At 37.8% G+C, this 19,224-nt stretch overlaps 1 protein-coding gene and 1 long non-coding RNA gene across 4 annotated transcripts in view; one reads left to right on the top strand and one right to left on the bottom strand.

Moving 5' to 3' along the window:
• LOC109496090 overlaps positions 1 to 6,566 on the bottom strand; it is a 44,252-nt gene extending 37,686 nt beyond the window's left edge. For both annotated transcript variants that reach the window (XR_006592661.1, XR_006592660.1), the window contains exon 1: positions 6,052 to 6,566. This is a non-coding gene — a long non-coding RNA (uncharacterized LOC109496090). The remainder of the gene's footprint in view (positions 1 to 6,051) is intronic.
• The window catches only part of NECAB1 (N-terminal EF-hand calcium binding protein 1), a 197,788-nt gene that overhangs the window by 74,281 nt on the left and 104,283 nt on the right, over positions 1 to 19,224 (top strand). For both annotated transcript variants that reach the window (XM_003999959.6, XM_011291311.4), the window contains exons 4-5: positions 7,944 to 7,969; positions 14,453 to 14,550. In XM_003999959.6, coding sequence (XP_004000008.3) covers positions 7,944 to 7,969; positions 14,453 to 14,550 — 124 coding nt within the window. The remainder of the gene's footprint in view (positions 1 to 7,943; positions 7,970 to 14,452; positions 14,551 to 19,224) is intronic.

Genomic DNA, 19,224 nt, shown 5'->3' on the forward strand with positions numbered 1-19,224 from the left:
TTGATGGGTTTATTTCTGGGCTCTCTAGTCTGCTCAATAGATACGTGTTTTTATGCCGATAACATAGTGTCTTGATTATCCTAGGTTTATAATATATAAAGTTTGAAATCAGGGAACATGATGCCTCCAGCCTCATTCTTCCTTCACAAGATTGCTGTTTGGGGTCTTTGGTGATTGCCTACACATTTTAGGATTATTTTTCCTACTTCTGAAAAATGACATTGGACTTTTGATAGGGATTGCACTGAATTTATAGATTGCTTTGGATATTAATATTAATATTAATTAATTATATATAATATATTATATATTGTTATTATATATTCGTTAATATTAATTAATATTTAATATTAATTAATATTAATATATTAATATTAATATAGTATTAATATTCTTCCAATCCATGAGCACAGAATATCTTCCTCTTATTTGTGTCTTCGGTGCCTTTCATCAATGTCTTATAGATTTCAGTGCAGCAATCTTTCACATCCTTGGTTAGATATGTTGCCAGGTTTTTAATTGTTTTCATGCATCATAAATGGAATTATTCTGTACTGGTGTCTTAAATTAGGGTCACCTCTAGGATTCAGTTCAAAAAGTACTAATCGTTAATCCATGCCTTGTGTCAGTTCCTGTTTTTAATATTTGTTATACAGTAAGTGGGATAAAGTACCTGCCCTTGTGTGACTTCAGAGTTGGGTGGAGGAAGCGCAAATTGGAGAGCTCGCTATCCTCACCTTTGGTAGGTGTGATGACGGGATGTTTTAGATTGAAGACTCTGAATGAAAATTCGTCCATGGTTCCTGCTACAAACACTGTGCAGTTTGACTATTCCTGTGGTTTTAAGTACCCACATGTGATGACGCCAAATATCTATTATTGAGTCCAGAATGGTAAAGAATGGTTAAGAGCATTCTTGAGTCAAACGTACCTGGGTTTGAATCCTGGCCCTGCCACTCGATAGATGTGTCACTTCAGACAAGTTGCTTACCTTCACCTAAGACCTAGTGCCCTAGTTGTACAATGGGGATGGTGAAATCAGAGATGTAGGAAGTTAGACACACTAGATAAAGCTCTCAACACTGTTGCACCTGGCATATGTCAAGCACTCCGTGTATGTTGTTGCCATTTAACTTTGAGTTCTTGCTTTTTTTTTTATTTGTTATTTTTATTTTTCCCCATAGTTGACTCCTCCGGGTAGAGTAAGCTCTCATTTGGAATTCCTAAACTTCCATTCATCTAATGCAACGTAGTAACAACTTTTAGTAAGAACTTTTGAACCAGCTCTTCAGTTCACCAAATGCTCCAGGGTTACTAAAATGACACAGAAGGGAAAAGACGGTACTATTTTGTGTGTGTGACTTTTGAACCTCCCACAGTGTGTAGCAAAACACGTAGTAGCTTCCCAGGTACGTGACCAAGTACCACGGACTGGGTAGCCTCAAATATCAAATTTTTTTCTGGAAGCTAGAAGTCTCATCAAGGACCATGCTTTTTCTGAAGGCTCCAGGGCGGGTATTCTTCCTTGCTTCTTCCAGCTGCTAGTTGGTAGTTGCTGGCGAGCATTGGTATTCTCGACTTATGGCAGCATCATGCCAGGCTCTGCCTCCCTGTCTGTCTCTGAATCCAAGCTTCCCTTCCCTTCTACAGATCACATCACTGGATTAAGGCCAACCCTCACTCAGTATGGCCTCATCTTAACTTGACTACATCTGCAAGGATCCTATTTCCAAACAAGACCATAGGCGTAGGTATGGGGTTTAAAACTTGAACGGATCTTCTTGGGGGACACAGGTCAACCCAGTACAATGCACGCAGCAAATGTTTACTATATCTTGGGGGAGTAAATGATTAACTTTCGACTGGAAAAGCAATGATTTTCCAATCTCATTTTGTCTCTTGCATGAGACATTGTGTTTATGTGTGAAAATAGTCGGTCCTTAATTGGCCCCAGTATGAGCAGGGTTCAGACTCTTGCGTGTGGTACCTCCTACAAATTCCTCCTATAGAGGACACCCAAATGCAAAGTCTGTTATGATCACTCTAGACTCTAAGCCTGCACTTAGAGCCAGCTGCTTGCCAAATGCTGTCTGCCTACAACACTCCGTAGCCCTCGTCTCCATATCCTTGGGACCATTTCACAGGTAATCACGGGGTCTGACTCACTTTTGGCTCTAGGAACAATTGTGGCCTTCAGCAGAAGGGATTTGCAGAGCTCTTACGAGTGTTCACTCGGTTGTCCTGGAATGCCACGTCATGTCAACCATGTTGATAGCCTGGCCTCATTTATTGTCTTGCTTCTGACAACTGAGTATTTGTCTTGATTATAAGAACGAATCTTAAAAAAGATGGGAATTATGTGAAATGATGAATGCGTTCGTCAGCCTGATTGTGGTAATGATTTTACACTGGGAAAAAATTTTAATGTTTAAAAACAATCTCCATTTCTGGCCTGGTTCTGGTTTCCTTGGCTCATTGCACGGCCCAAGCCCCTATTTGATAACCCTTGTGGTATTGCTGTTCTTTTGTAAGCACGGACCTGCATTCATGCTGGGCCCTCATATTCAGTTCTTGGGTCAGGGGTCTGGTGACTAAAGTAACTTGCCCCCTCCCCTGACCCACCTATGAGGATATCTGAAAAGAATCTGCTCCTAAAATCCCTTTGGCCCCCGTTCTGTCTCTGTTGTCCTCTAGATGGATGTCTCTCAGCTGAGAGCGCCCACCTCAGTTCAGTTTGTGTCTGTAGCACCTGATCTCCCCCAGGAGGCACATCCCATTCTAGGCTCCAGTCTCTCTCACAATCTGCCCTGTCCCTCTGGTGGGGCGGGGATTCTTGTGTGATCAAGTACATATACACATCATGGAATTACAATCTATCCCAACATTATTTGCAAGGTCAGGTCCTTTATCATTCGGATCTTCCGATACTGCTTCTGTTGATTTTCCTTAATGCTGTTTTGCTTGGTGAGTCAGAACTAGCTGAACACAGTTGCTCTGATGCTAACAGAAAGATACTCTGCTCGGATTATTCTTAGTGAATTGGAAGATCGTGATATTCTTCTGTAAAATGAACACTGTGATGGCTGAGCATATTTGTGACGTAGCCAGCCTGCTAGTCTGCCGATAAACCCAAGTGGGTATCACTACAGTGCTCCCATCAGGGAGGAGCTAAGTGCATGGCTCATTGAGTCACATTCTCCTTGCCTCAAATACTGTCTAGAAGTAACCCTCTTTGGAGGCCAGTGTTAACTCCTTCAGGTTATTAGGAAGCTTAGCAGTGTTTAGCAAACTGTTTTGCCCACTGAAGAAGAAACCTGTTTACACTGGTGATATTCAGGCGGCTGAGGGATGCGCTGGAAGGTCAGTAAAAGGTGAGCTAGAACTTAGACTTTAAAGATTCCTGCTAAGATCCACAGTGTATTAATTTTGAGGAAGAAGCTAAAAATCTTGAATATAATCAGAAGCAAAGAAGGAGTTCAGAATGGTGGTTTTTCAGCAAGAGAGTCACTTATTTATACAGCAAAGGCAGCCAACTCTGTTAGAAAATACTTCAGAGATGACTAAGAATGTTAACATGAAGCCAAGACTATTTTGAGGTGGATCCTAGAATTGAGAGCTGGCATGTAACAGGTTCTATTAGAAAGATTCTGAATTCTCAAGTAGAAATCAGTCTGGACTTCCCAAATATTTTCTCTTTTCTTGACGGTAGACATACTCCTCAGGCGAGCAGTTTAGTTCATGCGAACTCAGAGTGCCCAACACAGAAGACCGAATCAAAACAGCTTGAGCTGTCCCCAAGACTTGTAAATGAATGGCGTGCAGTGTATCTTGTCCTTGCTGTTCTTGGAGTTTCTGAGGGGTGCTTTTGCAAAATTGAGTGGCAAATCCAAACGGACAGGTATATTGTAACTTATACTAAATGGATTCACAAGTCAAGTCATGTGAACAGAATGATATGAACCTTGCCTTTTATGCTTAACATCTTTTCCTGCTTCAGTTTGCTTTTAATCATGAAGTACACTTTTTCTAGTATAAATGAAACCTTGTAATGATAAGAAAAACAAAGGTTTCGAAAGCTGTAAAGAAGGAAAGAGCAAACCCACCCAAAGTCGTAGCATCCAGAAGCAATGCGATCTGCTGTTGATATGGTTCCTCACTTCTTCCCAAGTCACATTTTTTTGGTTCTATATATACCATTTATATCTGGTTTCACATTTTTACGTAACTTCTAAACTTAAGCATTTTTCAAGCTATTGACAACTCTGTGGATACATTTTAATGATTATATAATGATATGCAGTTTAGTTATTCAGCTAATGAACATTTAGTTTGTTTCAATTTTCCCCCACAGTTGTCAGTCAGGCTGCAATGAATATGTTTGTTCTTTACCCCTCTTTGGCATCTAGCGGAGAATGCATTCTGATAGTAACACCCCCTCTGATTCTGTTTCAGTAAGAATGTTTACAATGTAACTAGCATTTATTCTTTCCATTTAGCTTTCTTTAAAAAAAAAAAAAAGATGGCATAGCTAAAAGAGTATAGGTTTTCTTGCTACAAACATGAAAAGAAACCAAACAATATCCCATGCTATCGGATATCCTCTAGGCTCATCTACGGCTTAATATTCCTTTACAATCCCACGTTACTACAGGCTGGAGGTATCCTGTAAGAAATCAATCCTATAGAATTCACACAGGTAAGTCTACTATAAAAAAGGAACCAGCGGCACCTGGGTGGCTCAGTCCGTTGCGCATCCAACTCTTAATTTTGGCTCGGGTCATGATCTCACGGTTCAGTTCGTGAGTTCGAGCCTGCGTGGGGCCATGTGCTGACATTGCAGAGCCTGCTTAAGCTTCTCCCTCTCTCTCTGCCCCTCCCCGGCTCGCACTCTCTCTGTCTCTCTCAAAATAAATAAAATTGAAAAAGAAAAAAGAACTGTGCTTTATTACCTACTACAAACAACATAGCACAGAAAGAGCTAAAGAATGTTTGAGGAGAGGAGCACTATAGTACTTTAGGAACATAGCCTTTTATTAAGGAACAAGTGCAGCTAATGTCATGCAAGTTACTCTGAACTACTATGTTTAGGATATATTCCACGTAATTTAATTTTCATAATGGATTGGGCTGTTTATTCCTTTGAAATGAAAAAGAAATCTCATTATGAACCTGTGAACCATTCTGAAGAAAATACAAAAACAAAAGTGACCTTTAATGTCCTTTTTAAGTCTGAAGTTCTGTGAAAACAGTAAGGTTAGGAAATGACCTGTGTTTTAATGAACAAAATGTTTGAAATGATACTAAAAATTTCTAAGTGATCTAATTCTGAATCCAACAGGATTCCAAGTTTTGATGGTTTTCCCTCAAAATTCTTCACATCTGTCTATTCTTTTTGCCCCCTCCTCCAGGCTCCCATATTAGCTACTGCTTTTTGCCTCGAAATCCATATAAAGACTTACAAATCCTATGTGTGCACCACTGTATTAATATTAATACACTATAAAGTTACACAAAAAGAAATGAAAAGGCATAAAGTTAAATACAAATGCAAATATTTGAGAACTGCTGGATTTGATAATGGCATTGAATGGATATTAATTTCTTCACTTGTATGTAAGTTTCTTCCTTGTTTATAGAAAATATACACTGATGTACTTAGAGGTAAAGGGATATCATATCTGCAACGTACAATCAAATGGTTTGAAAAGACATATACAGAGAAAATAAAGAAGGTGGTAAGACAAATGAAATAAAATATTGACAACTGGGGGAGGGGTTAGGTGAAGGGCACTTGTTTTGTAGATTTTGAAATTATTTCAAAATAAAAAGTTTTAAAAGTGTGTGTGTATAAAGTTGAAGTATATCTTCTTGCCTCCAGTGGATGGCCTTGCACACCCCTTGGGTTCTACCCTCCAATCTGGGATCAGCTGGCCCAGAGTCTAGTAACAATGTCCACATTGGTCTCTTGGCCTCTTTTCACCCTCTTTTTATCTAACCTCAACCCATCTGTCAGTGACCTTCCTAAAGTATAAATCTGATGATGTCACTCACCTTCTTTAAAATCCTCTGTGATTCCAAATTGGCAAGAGAACCAAGAAACCTACTAGGTTATCACAGGAGGCTTTTCATTGTTTGGTCCCATTCTTCATTAATGGCCTATGTTGCAGCCACAGGAACTACTCCTCGCATTTGTAGTTGTTATTGCAAATAGTGTTTCTTCTCACTGGAATGGTCTTCCTTTGTCTGCCTTTTCTACCCCTCTTTAAACTCAAAATTTTATCCTCTGGAGTCACTGCTGACCTTGCAGTCAGCCACTTCCCCCATAGCAGCAATTTAATTGCATTTTAGTTATTTACTCTATGAGTTTAACTCTATCCAGTTGCTAGAGACTAGTGACTGGTCATACTCTTCTCAGAATCTGTTGCCACCTGGTTGATTATGACAGAACAATGCATGGCGTGTAGCGGTGAAAGCCCATGGGATAAATGAATGAACAGAAACCTACCCCAAAACTTCCACAGAAAACTTTACATGCTCTGCCTGGTGGCACATACAGCTTTACAGAGATCTGCTTAAGGAAGGAGATGCCCTTTATCCAAGATCAAATACTCAATGTCTGAGGATAGAATCCTGAATTTAAAATCACACTACGATTAATGACGGGACTGGTAAAATGACCCAGTGTCCAGCAACCCTGACTGCTGTGTAGACGATAACTGGATCATGATGGTTATTTACGTTGAACTTTGACCTGTGGTGGTTGTATGAAGTACAAGATTTTCAGTCAATTGATGCTTGTAGCTGACTCTTAGTAAGTCTTTATAATCTTTAGGAGGTTTACTTTTATTTCAATTTCATTTAAACTCGCACACAGGGGTGCCTGTGTGACTCAGTTGGTTAAGCATCCAACCGTTGATTTCGGCTCAGGTCATGATCTCACAGGTTCGTGAGTTTGAGCCCACATCAGGCTCTGCGCTGACAGTGCAGAGCCTGCTTGGGATTCTCTCTCTCCCTCCCTCCCTCTCTCTCTCTCTCTCTCTCTCTCTGCCCCTCCCTCTCTCTCTTTCTCAAAATAAATAAATAAACTTAAAAAAAATTTTAAATGAACTTTCTAAAATTAAAATTTTATTAATGTCTCATCTAGTAGTTAATATAAGTTTTCTCCTTTAAGTTACAGTGTAGTGTTGTATTTATTTATTGCCTGATTTTGGACCATTCTTGCATTCCTTTACCAAGCCTTCCTCGGTCAAGACACTATTCTGATAGGAATGTATTATATCTACTAACATTTCATCTGCTGTTCCATAGTTACATTCGTAAAAGGCATCTGTTGTTTACATGTAAATATTAAGCCATGTAACTCTTCATTATGTTTTAGAAATCATTCCAAGAAGACATTGAGTCAAACTTTCCTCAAAGATTGAATTTAGATAATGGAAGTTCTAGTAGTTCTACCAAGTCTGAAATCATGATAGCTAACATTTATTAAGTGCTTATTTTGTGCCACTCTTTTAACTGCTTTGTATTTATTAACCCATTCACATCCTATTGCATTCATATGAAACAGAAGTTATTATCCCCACCTTGTGGTTGAGGAACGGAGACCCAGGGATGCAAAGTACTCAGGGTCCCAGGGTGGTAAATGGTCGAGTCAGGATTTGAACTCAGGCATTCTGGCTCCAGAGCCTCTAATTCTTCAGCCAATATGCAGTATTCCCCAGCATGATCCTGGGGAAAACACAAACCCCAACAATTATTTGTTCACAGACAGAATCTGATATAATCATTGTTAACATAATTGAGTAAACAACGTCGAATTTACATGAAAAATACCATAACTACATATCCTCTATTATTATTGTAACCTAAATTGGGGAATAACTGTGCTTAACTATTTAAAAACTTAAATATTACCAAAGTAACTATTTTTTTTTTCTTTTCAGCAATCTCGACACAGAAGAACTATGTGGTAAGTTGTGTTGGGAGAGGGGGAGGCAGTCAAACTCACTACTTGCTTTAGAATGAAAAAGAAGGCCATCTTATATAAATTTCTATATACCCTAAAATTAATGTCCTAGATTAGGAATTTGGGGATATAAAAGATAATTGAGATCTCAAAGGATTTATCTTAACTGAGTTTTACTCAAGCGTGTTTTTCATTGCAGAAAGAGTTGGGACTCAATTTGTTCATGGAGGAGAGTTATTTTGTTTGCATTTGGTACAATTAGTTTCATAGTAGAAAACTCTCCACTAGTTTGAATATATTTTTAAATTGGTGTTTAATACAACTTCATTATTCTTTTCAAATAGATTGCAAGACTGACCCCCCTTGACATGTAAAAACAACTCTGTCCCATACCTGCCTAAACAGTTTTGGAGTTTTAAATGTCACTTGTGAAACAAGTTTCAATGGAGAGAGGAATTTCTACAGATTCTTGATTTAATAGCCTCTTCTATTATTTTCTTCATCTTTGTGGTTGGAAACAAAAGTCAAAGGCTAGGACTGTGGGAAGGCAAATATTTCTGAGATTTATCTTTTGTTTTGAGTAAATTGTGGAGCACTGTGAGACTATTCAGTGTGAAACAGCCATTTTTCTCTGAACACTGGAAGGCTTTAAGCTTTATGTTTTAAGATAAATATATAACACCTTGTCCAAGTTTGAGTTTATTGTCTAGGCCTCTTGGAAATAATTTTATAGATGATATTCTTTGAAACTCTTAATTGAAGTCATAAGCCCTTCCTGAATATCTTATAATCCTTATAAATTTGAAGTTTACCAAATCATCACCTAGTCCATTTTACAATATTCAAGAGTGGTTATCTTCCATTTCATCAAAAATGGTAGAGCAACACCAAGTGAGGATATGCCAAGACAATATATCAGAAAACAAGCTTTCAAGAAAAGAACTCTGGACAACACAAATATGATAATCACCAACCATGAGCTTTCAAATTTTCCAATGGTCATAAAAAACTCTATTTCCTGTTCCGGTATTGTGTCTATCTTGTATTCCGTGAGAAGAATCCAGCTGAAAAGCAAGCTGTTTATGCAGAAGCAAGGTATCTCAGTACTAAAGCAGTTCATGTTTTGTTATGAAACACTAGCAGAGAAAAACGGAGGAAATCCTGACATGCTTTTACACATAATCAAACCATGATCTGTCCACACATGGGTATTAAACTGTGCCAAGGAGGCAAAAGGGCCCGGGGGACCCTGGCCACCAGGCTTTCTAAAGAACAGCAATCACAATCAAGGTCAAGTTGTGATCCATTCTCATCCATGGGCAGATGGTCCCTGCCAGTGAAGTGGAGAGATGAAGTAGGGAAATGGAGAAGATTATGTCAATAATTTTGTGAGGTTGGGAGACCCATTTCTAGATAGGTTAGGCCAAAATAAAGATTTCCTCAAATCATCCACTTAATTCTTTTCGTTGTCTATTTAACTTTGCTTAGGTAGGCATGGCTCTTGAGAAAGCAAACTGTTAAAAGGGCTTTTAAGATGAAGACATTTAGTGGCTCTTATTTGCTATGTTGCTTATGTATTGCCATCAAAGAGTATTACATTATCCTCTCAGTGTAATTGTGTATCTTCACTTAATCCGCTACAAAAAAAAAAAAGTTTAATTTGTCTTCTATAATAATAGAACTCGATTAGAAACCTACTCTGTACTTAGAAAAAGCTTTGGCTATGAATTTCCCCATAGTTAAGGAACTAGTATATGGGGTTTTAATGCAACCAAATTGCTCTGTATTTTTAAACCCAGTGATTGTAGTCCCAATTGTGTGTTATAATCCTCCCCCTCTCTGCTCAAGAATATGCATTTTAATTTCCAGAGTATAGTTTCATGTCTTGTTATTTTGTAAATATAAAGTAAATATTTAAGTTGGATTCTAATCAAAACCAAATGCTTCAGTGCACACAAGTAAAATCTGTCGACTCACATCCCGAACAAATTTGCCCTGGTGCATGGGAGGATGACATTTGATTGGGATGAAAAACAGATTTCCTGTGCTCTTTCAGGGAAGCCAGTTAAAAGGTCCCGGTATCTAACAACTTTCATTCTGTTGCTTTTACTTAGTTAACTAAATTATACACCTAGAAATCAAAATATGTTAAAGTATTGCTTTATTTTAGTTATGAAAATAATACTTAACTGGCTTTTAAATTTTAGCAATACAGACTTACATTGGCATGTAAGACAAAATGTCAGCCCCCCCCTTCCCTCTCTCCCTCCCTCCCACTCTCTCTCTCTTTGTCTCTCTGTCTCTTTCTCTGTCTCTGTCTCTCCTTTTGCCTGATAGTGACCTCCACTGCTAACTGCTTGGAGCATATCCTTCCAGATACTCTTATGCCTGCATTGACATTGACAAATATACTTTGATAGATAAGTCAACATCCATCACCACACACAGTTCTTGTCTTGTAATGAGAACTTGTAAGATGTATTCGCTTAGCAACTTTCAAATATGTAACACAGTATTACTAACTACAGTTACTGCCTTGTATATTACCCCCCATGACTGACCTTTAAGATCTACATTCTACTTTGCGTTTCATTTGTTCTTTTTCCAATTCCTTGAGGTGCAAAGATTATTATTATTTGAGATCTTTCTTGTTTCTTGATGTAGGTAGCATTTAACTCTATGAACTTCCCTTTTAGAACTGCTTTTGCTGCATCCCATAGGTTTTGGTATGTTGTATTTTCACTGTTATTTGTCTCAAGTTGTTTTTGTGTGTGTGTGTGTGTGTGTGTGTTCTCTTTTAATTTCTTCTTTGATTCATGGTTGTTCAAGAGAGAGTTGTTTAATCTCCACAGATTTGTGAATTTTCCAGTTTTCATCTTGTAATTTCTAGTTTTACATCATTGTGGTCAGATGAGATGCTTGATATGATTTCAGTCTTCTTAAATTTATTAAGGCTTGTTTTGTGACCTAACATCTAATCTATCCTGGGGAATATTCGTTGTGTACTTGAGAAGAGTTTGTATTCTGTTGCTTTTGGATGGAATGTTCTCTCTCTCTCTGTGTGTGTGTGTGTGTGTGTGTGTGTGTGTGTGTGTGTGTGTAGTCTATCTGGTCGAATGTGTCATTTAAGGCCATTGTTTCTTTATTGATTTCTCTGTTTGGATGATCTGTCTATTGATATAAGTGGCATATTAAAGTCTCTTACTATATTGTATTGTCTATTTCTCTCTTTAGATCTGTTAATATATGCCTTATATATTTATGTGCTCCTGTGTTATGTGCCTGTATATTTACAAATGTAATATCCTTCTGGTGGATTGGCCCTTTATTGTTACATAATAACCTTCTTTGTCTCTTTTTATAATCTTTGTCTTAAAGTCTGTTTTATCTGATCTAAGTATAGCTACTTCAGCTTTCTTTTGGTTTCTAATTGCATGTAAGATCTTTTTCTATCCCTTCGCTTTCAGTCTGTGTCCTTATATCTGAAATAAGTCTCTTGGTGGCAACAAAAGATTTTCAATCCATTCATCCACTGTCTTTTCATTGGAGGATTTAGTCCATTTACATTTAAGCTAAGTATTTATACATATATGCTTATTTATGTATCATTGATTGTTTCCTGAGTGTTTTGTAGTTCCTCTGTTTCTTTTTCTCTTGCTTTCTTCCTTTGTGACTTGATGCTTTTCTGTAGTGGTATATTTCAATTTTTTCTTTGTCTGTGTGTATGTGTGTGTGTACCTAGTGTAGGTGGTTACCATGAGGCTTACATAAAACAATTAGAACAGTCTGTTTTAACTTAATAACAACTTAAGTTTGAACATGCTCTAAAGCTCTACATTTTTTACTCGCTCACCTCCATGAAAATTTTTATGCTTTAGATATCCCAATTTGCATATTTTTATTTTGTGGTTCTAGTAAATTATTGTAATTATCATTATTTGAATACTTTTGTCTTTTAACCTTCATACTAGCTTTATAATCGATTAACCCACCACCTTTACATTAGATTATTTTGGATTTTACTATATGTTTACGGTTACCAGTGAGATTTACACTTTCATATGTGTTCTCATTAATAATTAATGAGTACCCTTTCATTTCAGCTTAAAGCAGTCCCTTTCACATTTCTGGTAAGGCTGGTCTAGTGGTGATGAACTCCTTTTGGTTTTGCTGCTCTGGAAAACTGTTTATCTCTCCATTTCTGAAGGACAGTTTTCTGGGTTCTTGGACCATTGTCTGGCACATTGATCATGTGTATAACAGTTATTTGTTGGAATGTTTATTTCCCCTACCTGGTTGTAGGCTCCTTAAATAAGGCACTAAGTAAATGTGTGTTAAGTCCTGGAATGACTATATGAAAGCTCACCATGATGAAGTGGAGTTTGGGGATTCTCTCCTTTTAGCTGTATTAAATGTCCTGGCTCTTTCCTCTGACTTCCCACTTTGAGTTCATTAGAGCCCCACTTGCCCTGAAACGTGCCCCTTACTAAGTTATAATACAATCTGAGTGACTTTGACCTGCACCTCCTCAAAATAACCCTTACACCTAAGCTCCTATCCGAGCTTAGGTGCTGCAGTTCTCTCTATTCTGAGAGTTATTTTCTTTGTGTCCCAGTGTATTGCTTAGGGAGTGATTTTTTTTTCCCCCAACTGCTTTGATAATTGAGATGAATGAGTGGATGAATAAAAGAAGGAAGGCACGAAGGCTGGATAGGTGTCAGCTCAGAAACCTTCCCATGTGTTTTATCAGCATGTGCCTTCATAAATCTAATTTCACAGTGGCAAGACCATTTATATTCTCTCCAGGGACCTTCATCAGTTAAGCCAGATATATTGTTCATGAAAATATTTTAGGAGGTGTTCCTTCTTGTTTTGTTTTTCTTAAACCTGATTTTTAAGCACCACATCCTATTTTCCACTTAATCTATTTCTGCATGCTTACATTTAAGATCCCCATTATAATCTTTTTTGAGTCTTTGTATATAAATAAGTAAAAATGTGCTAACAGCTTTACTTTTTTCCATTTTTCTTTACACGTTTTCCTTGTTGCAACTTAGTGTGGATTCTGTTCTGATAATAATATTTTAAATTGATTTTCTGTAGCCACATTAATTGCTTGCTACTTCATAAACAGTTTTATTCATTGATTGCAAATAATGGCGTGGACAAGGTCAGACACGTTGGTCACCACTCAGAGGAAATCAGTATCCTAGCCAAGAATTAAAATGTTACCGTCAAGCAGGTATTTAAGGAGTATCTGCTTCCTTATTTATCTTCCAACTAATCCCTTCCTGAACGAACCTTTCTATGAGATGATATACACCACACATGTTTAAAGAACTACATCATCAGGAATGCATTTTCTTTTTGTCAAAAACATGCTGTGTGTTTTTAATCCATGTGTACACAAACCATAGTTTGACAGCCATAATCTAGAATTGATTTATTGCTCACCTGTGTTTATTTTTCTTCTCAGATGAGTTCTGCACACTTACTAATAAATCATTCAGTGGTACTCCCAATTTGTTATTAATATCAGTGTCAACAAATAATTCCATCTGGAGTATGAAATAAATTAAAGTTTCCATAAGACATGCTGAAATTTATCTCAGTGATTTCAAATAGCTTTATGTGGATTATGCTTGTCATTCTATTTGATTCCACAAATAGTTATGGCACACTAAGGAGAGGCAATAATAAACTACAGCTCATCCAATGATGAGTTCACAGGAATGGTGAGGGCTAATCATTTTCTAGTGACTGAAAGTTCTAGGTCTTTTCAGTGTATGACTTTCTATGAGTTTTGGTCAAGCTAGATCTCTCATTTCAGAAATACATAGATCTCTGTAAGTAAAGATGAGGTTTTGCATGTATCTCTCCTCTATTTCACCTTGTTTGGGAACCGTCTATATTCCATACTCTTAATTGTAACACTCAATGTATTATTTATTTCTGCCTACTGAAAATGTGGTAAATACACCTTTTGCTCTGCCCAAATCGTGGAAAAAATAAATTATGACAGGAGTAGTACATGAGAGATACCAAGGGGGCCATGTTCGTGTTTGGTAGCCTTATTAGTTCTTAGCCATGAGGAGAGCTTACCTTCCTTAAATGTTTCCCAGGAGAGATGATAAAATGTCATGTATTTTTTTTTCTGAAACTACTATCTTAATGATTACTGTAGTAATGTAATAATATGCTGTTGAGAATAGTTTTTATTGTGATAGTCTTGCCCATAGATCCAGATTCATTTTTTCCCTATTGTAGGAAAAAGCATTTCTTCAAGGATAATTGTAACTGTTTAGGGTGTTTTTTTTTTTTGAAATGAATATATTGACACTTTAGTCTCTTTTGAAAACCTTCCAGTTTTCAGTTATAACATGCAATTTGTTTTGCTCATTTATGGAATTAATCATCAGTTGATTTTGCTGTTCTTTAGGATACCTAAATGTAAACATTAACTTTTTTCAATATTCTTCCTTTTAGAATATTTTTCTCAGCACTTGGGTGAATATGAGAATGTACTAGCAGCACTTGAAGACCTCAATCTTTCCATCCTGAAGGCCATGGGCAAAACAAAAAAAGTAAGGAAATGTTGGTGCTTATTTTCTATAAAATCTCTTCTTTGAAAACATTTTCTTGGAAAATCACACCTGTTCCCTAATGTACCATAAAAGTATATATTGATTTTTACCACCTACAACTTATTTTCTCGATATTAAATGACCTATTGTAGTCATTCCAAAACGTGAGGTGCCAGATACTGTGCTTTTTGCCGAGGATGCAAGGATACAAAGAGCTGTGCAAGCAGCTCTTACTCTGGTAAGGAGATGAGCGTGTGAACAAGCCATCGTTACATAGCACAACAGAGGGCAGCACGAGATGGGACGTGTGGTTCATGCTGGAGGCAATGACACCTGTGCAATTGCAGATGAAGTTGTAGCTAGGGAAAGGAGAAAGAGACACATGGAACAGCATGTACAAAGTCCCTGTGTTGGAAGCGGCATGGAGCAGGCACAGGGCATTCAAGGAAATTAAGATGGTCGGTAAGATTAAAGTCTAAAAAACTCAAGAGTGGCATGATTTGAGATGAAACTGGTTTAGCAGAGAGGGGCCGTAGCTTTCATGATTTTGTTGGTGAACCTAAGGATGTAGACCTGCCTCCTAGATGTAAATAAGTCAACCACATTTTAAGCAGAGATGTGGAAACTCATGCAGTCTTTTGAAAAGCCCATGTAAGACTCAGCTTGGGATTAGGGTGGAGAATGTGGGGAACAGAATCAGCAAGATGAATGAGGAGGCTAGTTCACTAACCCAGGCGAGAGATGTTGGTAGTTTAAAGTTATTGGCAGACAATATGGTGAAAGGGAAAATAATTGTACATATATTTGAGATCCTATCAATAAAACTTGGAGGAGGATAGAATATGGGGAATGGGAGAAGGATATGTCCAGCGTGAATCCTAGTTTTTCGCTCGTGTGTCTGGTGGTGGCACTACATAGGCTGCTGAAAGAAGACCAGGTTTGAGGAAGTAAGCTCGTGAGTTCTATTTTAGACCTGTTGAATCTAAGCTCCCTTTGAACATCTAAGGAAATTCAAGTAAACCATCGGATACAGAGATCTGTATCTGACAGGTGAAGTTTAGACTGGACATATGTTTGTGAATTGTCAACATTTGCGCAAAGAACTTGAATGACATCATATGGGGAGAGAATATACAGTAAAACAAGGAGAGGACCTAACACTGACCTTTAAGGAACTGCAACTTTTGTGGGGGGTGGAGGAGAATGAGTTGGGATGAGAAGGAGTGGGCACAAAGAGGAGAGGGAATCTGGGAGACTGTGGCATCCAGAAGTTGGGGAGGGTATTCCAATGAAGTACAGACTGGTCGATAGTGTTGACTGCTATGGAGGGGGCAAGAGATGAGAATTACATTTCCTGTTGTTGGTAAATTAAAAAAGATATTCTGGCATGTGAGGTGCATAACAAGAAATGAGAATGTTTTTTTTAATGTTTATTTATTTATTTATTCATTCATTCATTCATTCATTCATTTATAAAATTTATTGTGAAATTGGTTTCCATACAACACCCAGTGCTCATCCCAACAGGTGCCCTCCTCAATACCCATCACCCACCCTCTCCTCCCTCCCACCCCCCATTAGCCCTCAGTTTGTTCTCAGTTTTTAAGAGTCTCTTATGCTTTGGCTCTCTCCCACTCTAACCTCTTTTTTTTTTTCTTTTTTCCTTCCCCTCCCCCATGGGTTTCTGTTAAGTTTCTCAGGATCCACATAAGAGTGAAACATATGGTATCTGTCTTTCTCTGTATGACTTATTTCACTAGCATCACACTCTCCAGTTCCATCCACGTTGCTACAAAGGGCCATATTTCATTCTTTCTCATTGTCACATAGTACTCCATTGTGTATATAAACCACAATTTCTTTATCCATTCATCAGTTGATGGACATTTAGGCTCTTTCCATAATTTGGCTATTGTTGAGAGTGCTGCTAAAATCATTGGGGTACAAGTACCCCTATGCATCAGCACTCCTGTATCTCTTGGGTAAATTCCTAGCAGTGCTACTGCTGGGTCATAGGGTAGGTCTATTTTTAATTTTCTGAGGAACCTCCACACTGTTTTCCAGAGCGGCTGCACCAATTTGCATTCCCACCAACAGTGCAAGAGGGTTCCCGTTTCTCCATATCCTCTCCAGCATCTATAGTCTCCTGATTTGTTCATTTTAGCCGCTCTGACTGGCATGAGGTGATATCTGAGTGTGGTTTTGATTTGTATTTCCCTGATGAGGAGTGACGTTGAACATCTTTTCATGTGCCTGTTGGCCATCTGGATGTCTTCTTTAGAGAAGTGTCTGTTCATGTTTTCTGCCCATTTCTTCACTGGGTTATTTGTTTTACGGGTGTGGAGTTTGGTGAGCTCTTTATAGATTTTGGATACTAGCCCTTTGTCCGATATGTCATTTGCAAATATCTTTTCCCATTCCGTTGGTTGCCTTTTAGTTTTGTTGGTTGTTTCCTTTGCTGTACAGAAGCTTTTTATCTTCATGAGGTCCCAGTAGTTCATTTTTGCCTTTAATTCCCTTGCCTTTGGGGATGTGTCAAGTAAGAAATTGCTACGACTAAGGTCAAAGAGGTCTTTTCCTGCTTTCTCCTCTAGGGTTTTGATGGTTTCCTGTCTCACATTCAGGTCCTTTATCCATTTTGAGTTTATTTTTGTGAATGGTGTGAGAAAGTGGTCTAGTTTCAACCTTCTGCATGTTGCTGTCCAGTTCTCCCAGCACCATTTGTTAAAGAGACTGTCTTTTTTCCATTGGATGTTCTTTCCTGCTTTGTCAAAGATGAGTTGGCCATATGTTTGTGGGTCTAGTTCTGGGGTATCATTCTATTCCATTGGTTTATGTGTCTGTTTTTGTGCCAATACCATTCTGTCTTGATGATTACAACTTTGTAGTAGAGGCTAAAGTCTGGGATTGTGATACCTCCTGCTTTGGTCGTCTTCTTCAAAATTACTTTGGCTATTCAGGGCCTTTTGTGGTTCCATACAAATTTTAGGATTGCTTGTTCTAGCTTCGAGAAGAATGCTGGTGCAATTTTGATTGGGATTGCATTGAATGTGTAGATAGCTGTGGGTAGTATTAACATTTTGACAATATTTATTCTTCTAATCCATGAGCACGGAATGTTTTTCCATTTCTTTATATCTTCTTCAATTTCCTTCATAAGCTTTCTATAGTTTTCAGCATACAGATCTTTTACATCTTTGGTTAGATTTATCCCTAGATATTTTATGCTTCTTGGTGCAATTGTGAATGGGATCCGTTTCTTTATTTGTCTTTCTGTTGCTTCATTATTAGTGTATAAGAATACAACTGATTTCTGTACATTGATTTTGTATCCTGCGACTTTGCTGAATTCCTGTATCAGTTCTAGCAGACTTTTGGTGGAGTCTATCGGATTTTCCATGTATATCATGTCATCTGCAAAAAGCGAAAGCTTGACTTCATCTTTGCCAATTTAATGCCTTTGATTTCCTTTTGTTGTCTGACTGCTGATGCTAGAACTTCCAACACTATGTTAAACAACAGTGGTGAGAGTGGACATCCCTGTCGTGTTCCTGATCTCAGGGAAAAAGCTCTCAGTTTTTCCCCATTGAGGATGATGTTAGCTGTGGGCTTTTCATAAATGGCTTTTATGATCTTTAAGTATGTTCCTTCTATCCCGACTTTCTCAAGGGTTTTTATTAAGAAAGGGTGCTGGATTTTGTCAAAGGCCTTTTCTGCATCGATTGACAGGATCATATGGTTCTTATCTTTTCTTTTATTAATGTGATGTATCACGTTGATTGATTTGCGAATGGTGAACCAGCCCTGCATCTCAGGAATGAATCCCACTTGATCATGGTGGATAATTCTTTTTATATGCCGTTGAATTTGATTTGCTAGTATCTTATTGAGAATTTTTGCATCCATATTCATCAGGGATATTGGCCTGTAGTTCTCTTTTTTTTACTGGGTCTCTGTCTGGTTTAGGAATCAAAGTAATGCTGGCTTCATAGAATGAGTCTGGAAGTTTTCCTTTCCTTTTTTTTTTTTTTTTTTTTGGAATAGCTTGAGAAGGATAGGCATTATCTCTGCTTTAAATGTCTGGTAGAACTCCCCTGGGAAGCCATCTGGTCCTGGACTCTTATTTGTTGGGAGATTTTTGATAACCGATTCAATTTCTTCGCTGGTTATGGGTCTGTTCAAGCTTTCTATTTCCTCCTGATTGAATTTTGGAAGTGTGTGGGTGTTTAGGAATTTGTCTATTTCTTCCAGGTTGTCCAGTTTGTTGGCATATAATTTTTCATAGTATTCCCTGATAATTGCTTGTATCTCTGAGGGATTGGTTGTAATAATTCCATTTTCATTCATGATTTTATCTATTTGGGTCACTCCCTTTTCTTTTTGAGAAGCCTGGCTAGAGGTTTATTTTGTTTATTTTTTCAAAACACTAACTCTTGGTGTTGTTGATCTGCTCTACAGTTTGTTTTTTAGATTCTATATTGTTTATTTCTGCTCTGATCTTTATTATTTCTCTTCTTCTGCTGGGTTTAGGCTGTCTTTGCTGTTCTGCTTCTATTTCCTTTAGGTGTGCTGTTAGATTTTGTATTTGGGATTTTCCTTGTTTCTTGAGATAGGCCTGGATTGCAATGTATTTTCCTCTCAGGACTGCCTTCTATGCATCCCAAAGTGTTTGGA

The sequence above is a fragment of the Felis catus genome, chromosome F2 (assembly GCF_018350175.1).
Source record: "Felis catus isolate Fca126 chromosome F2, F.catus_Fca126_mat1.0, whole genome shotgun sequence".
Taxonomy (NCBI): domain Eukaryota; kingdom Metazoa; phylum Chordata; class Mammalia; order Carnivora; family Felidae; genus Felis; species Felis catus.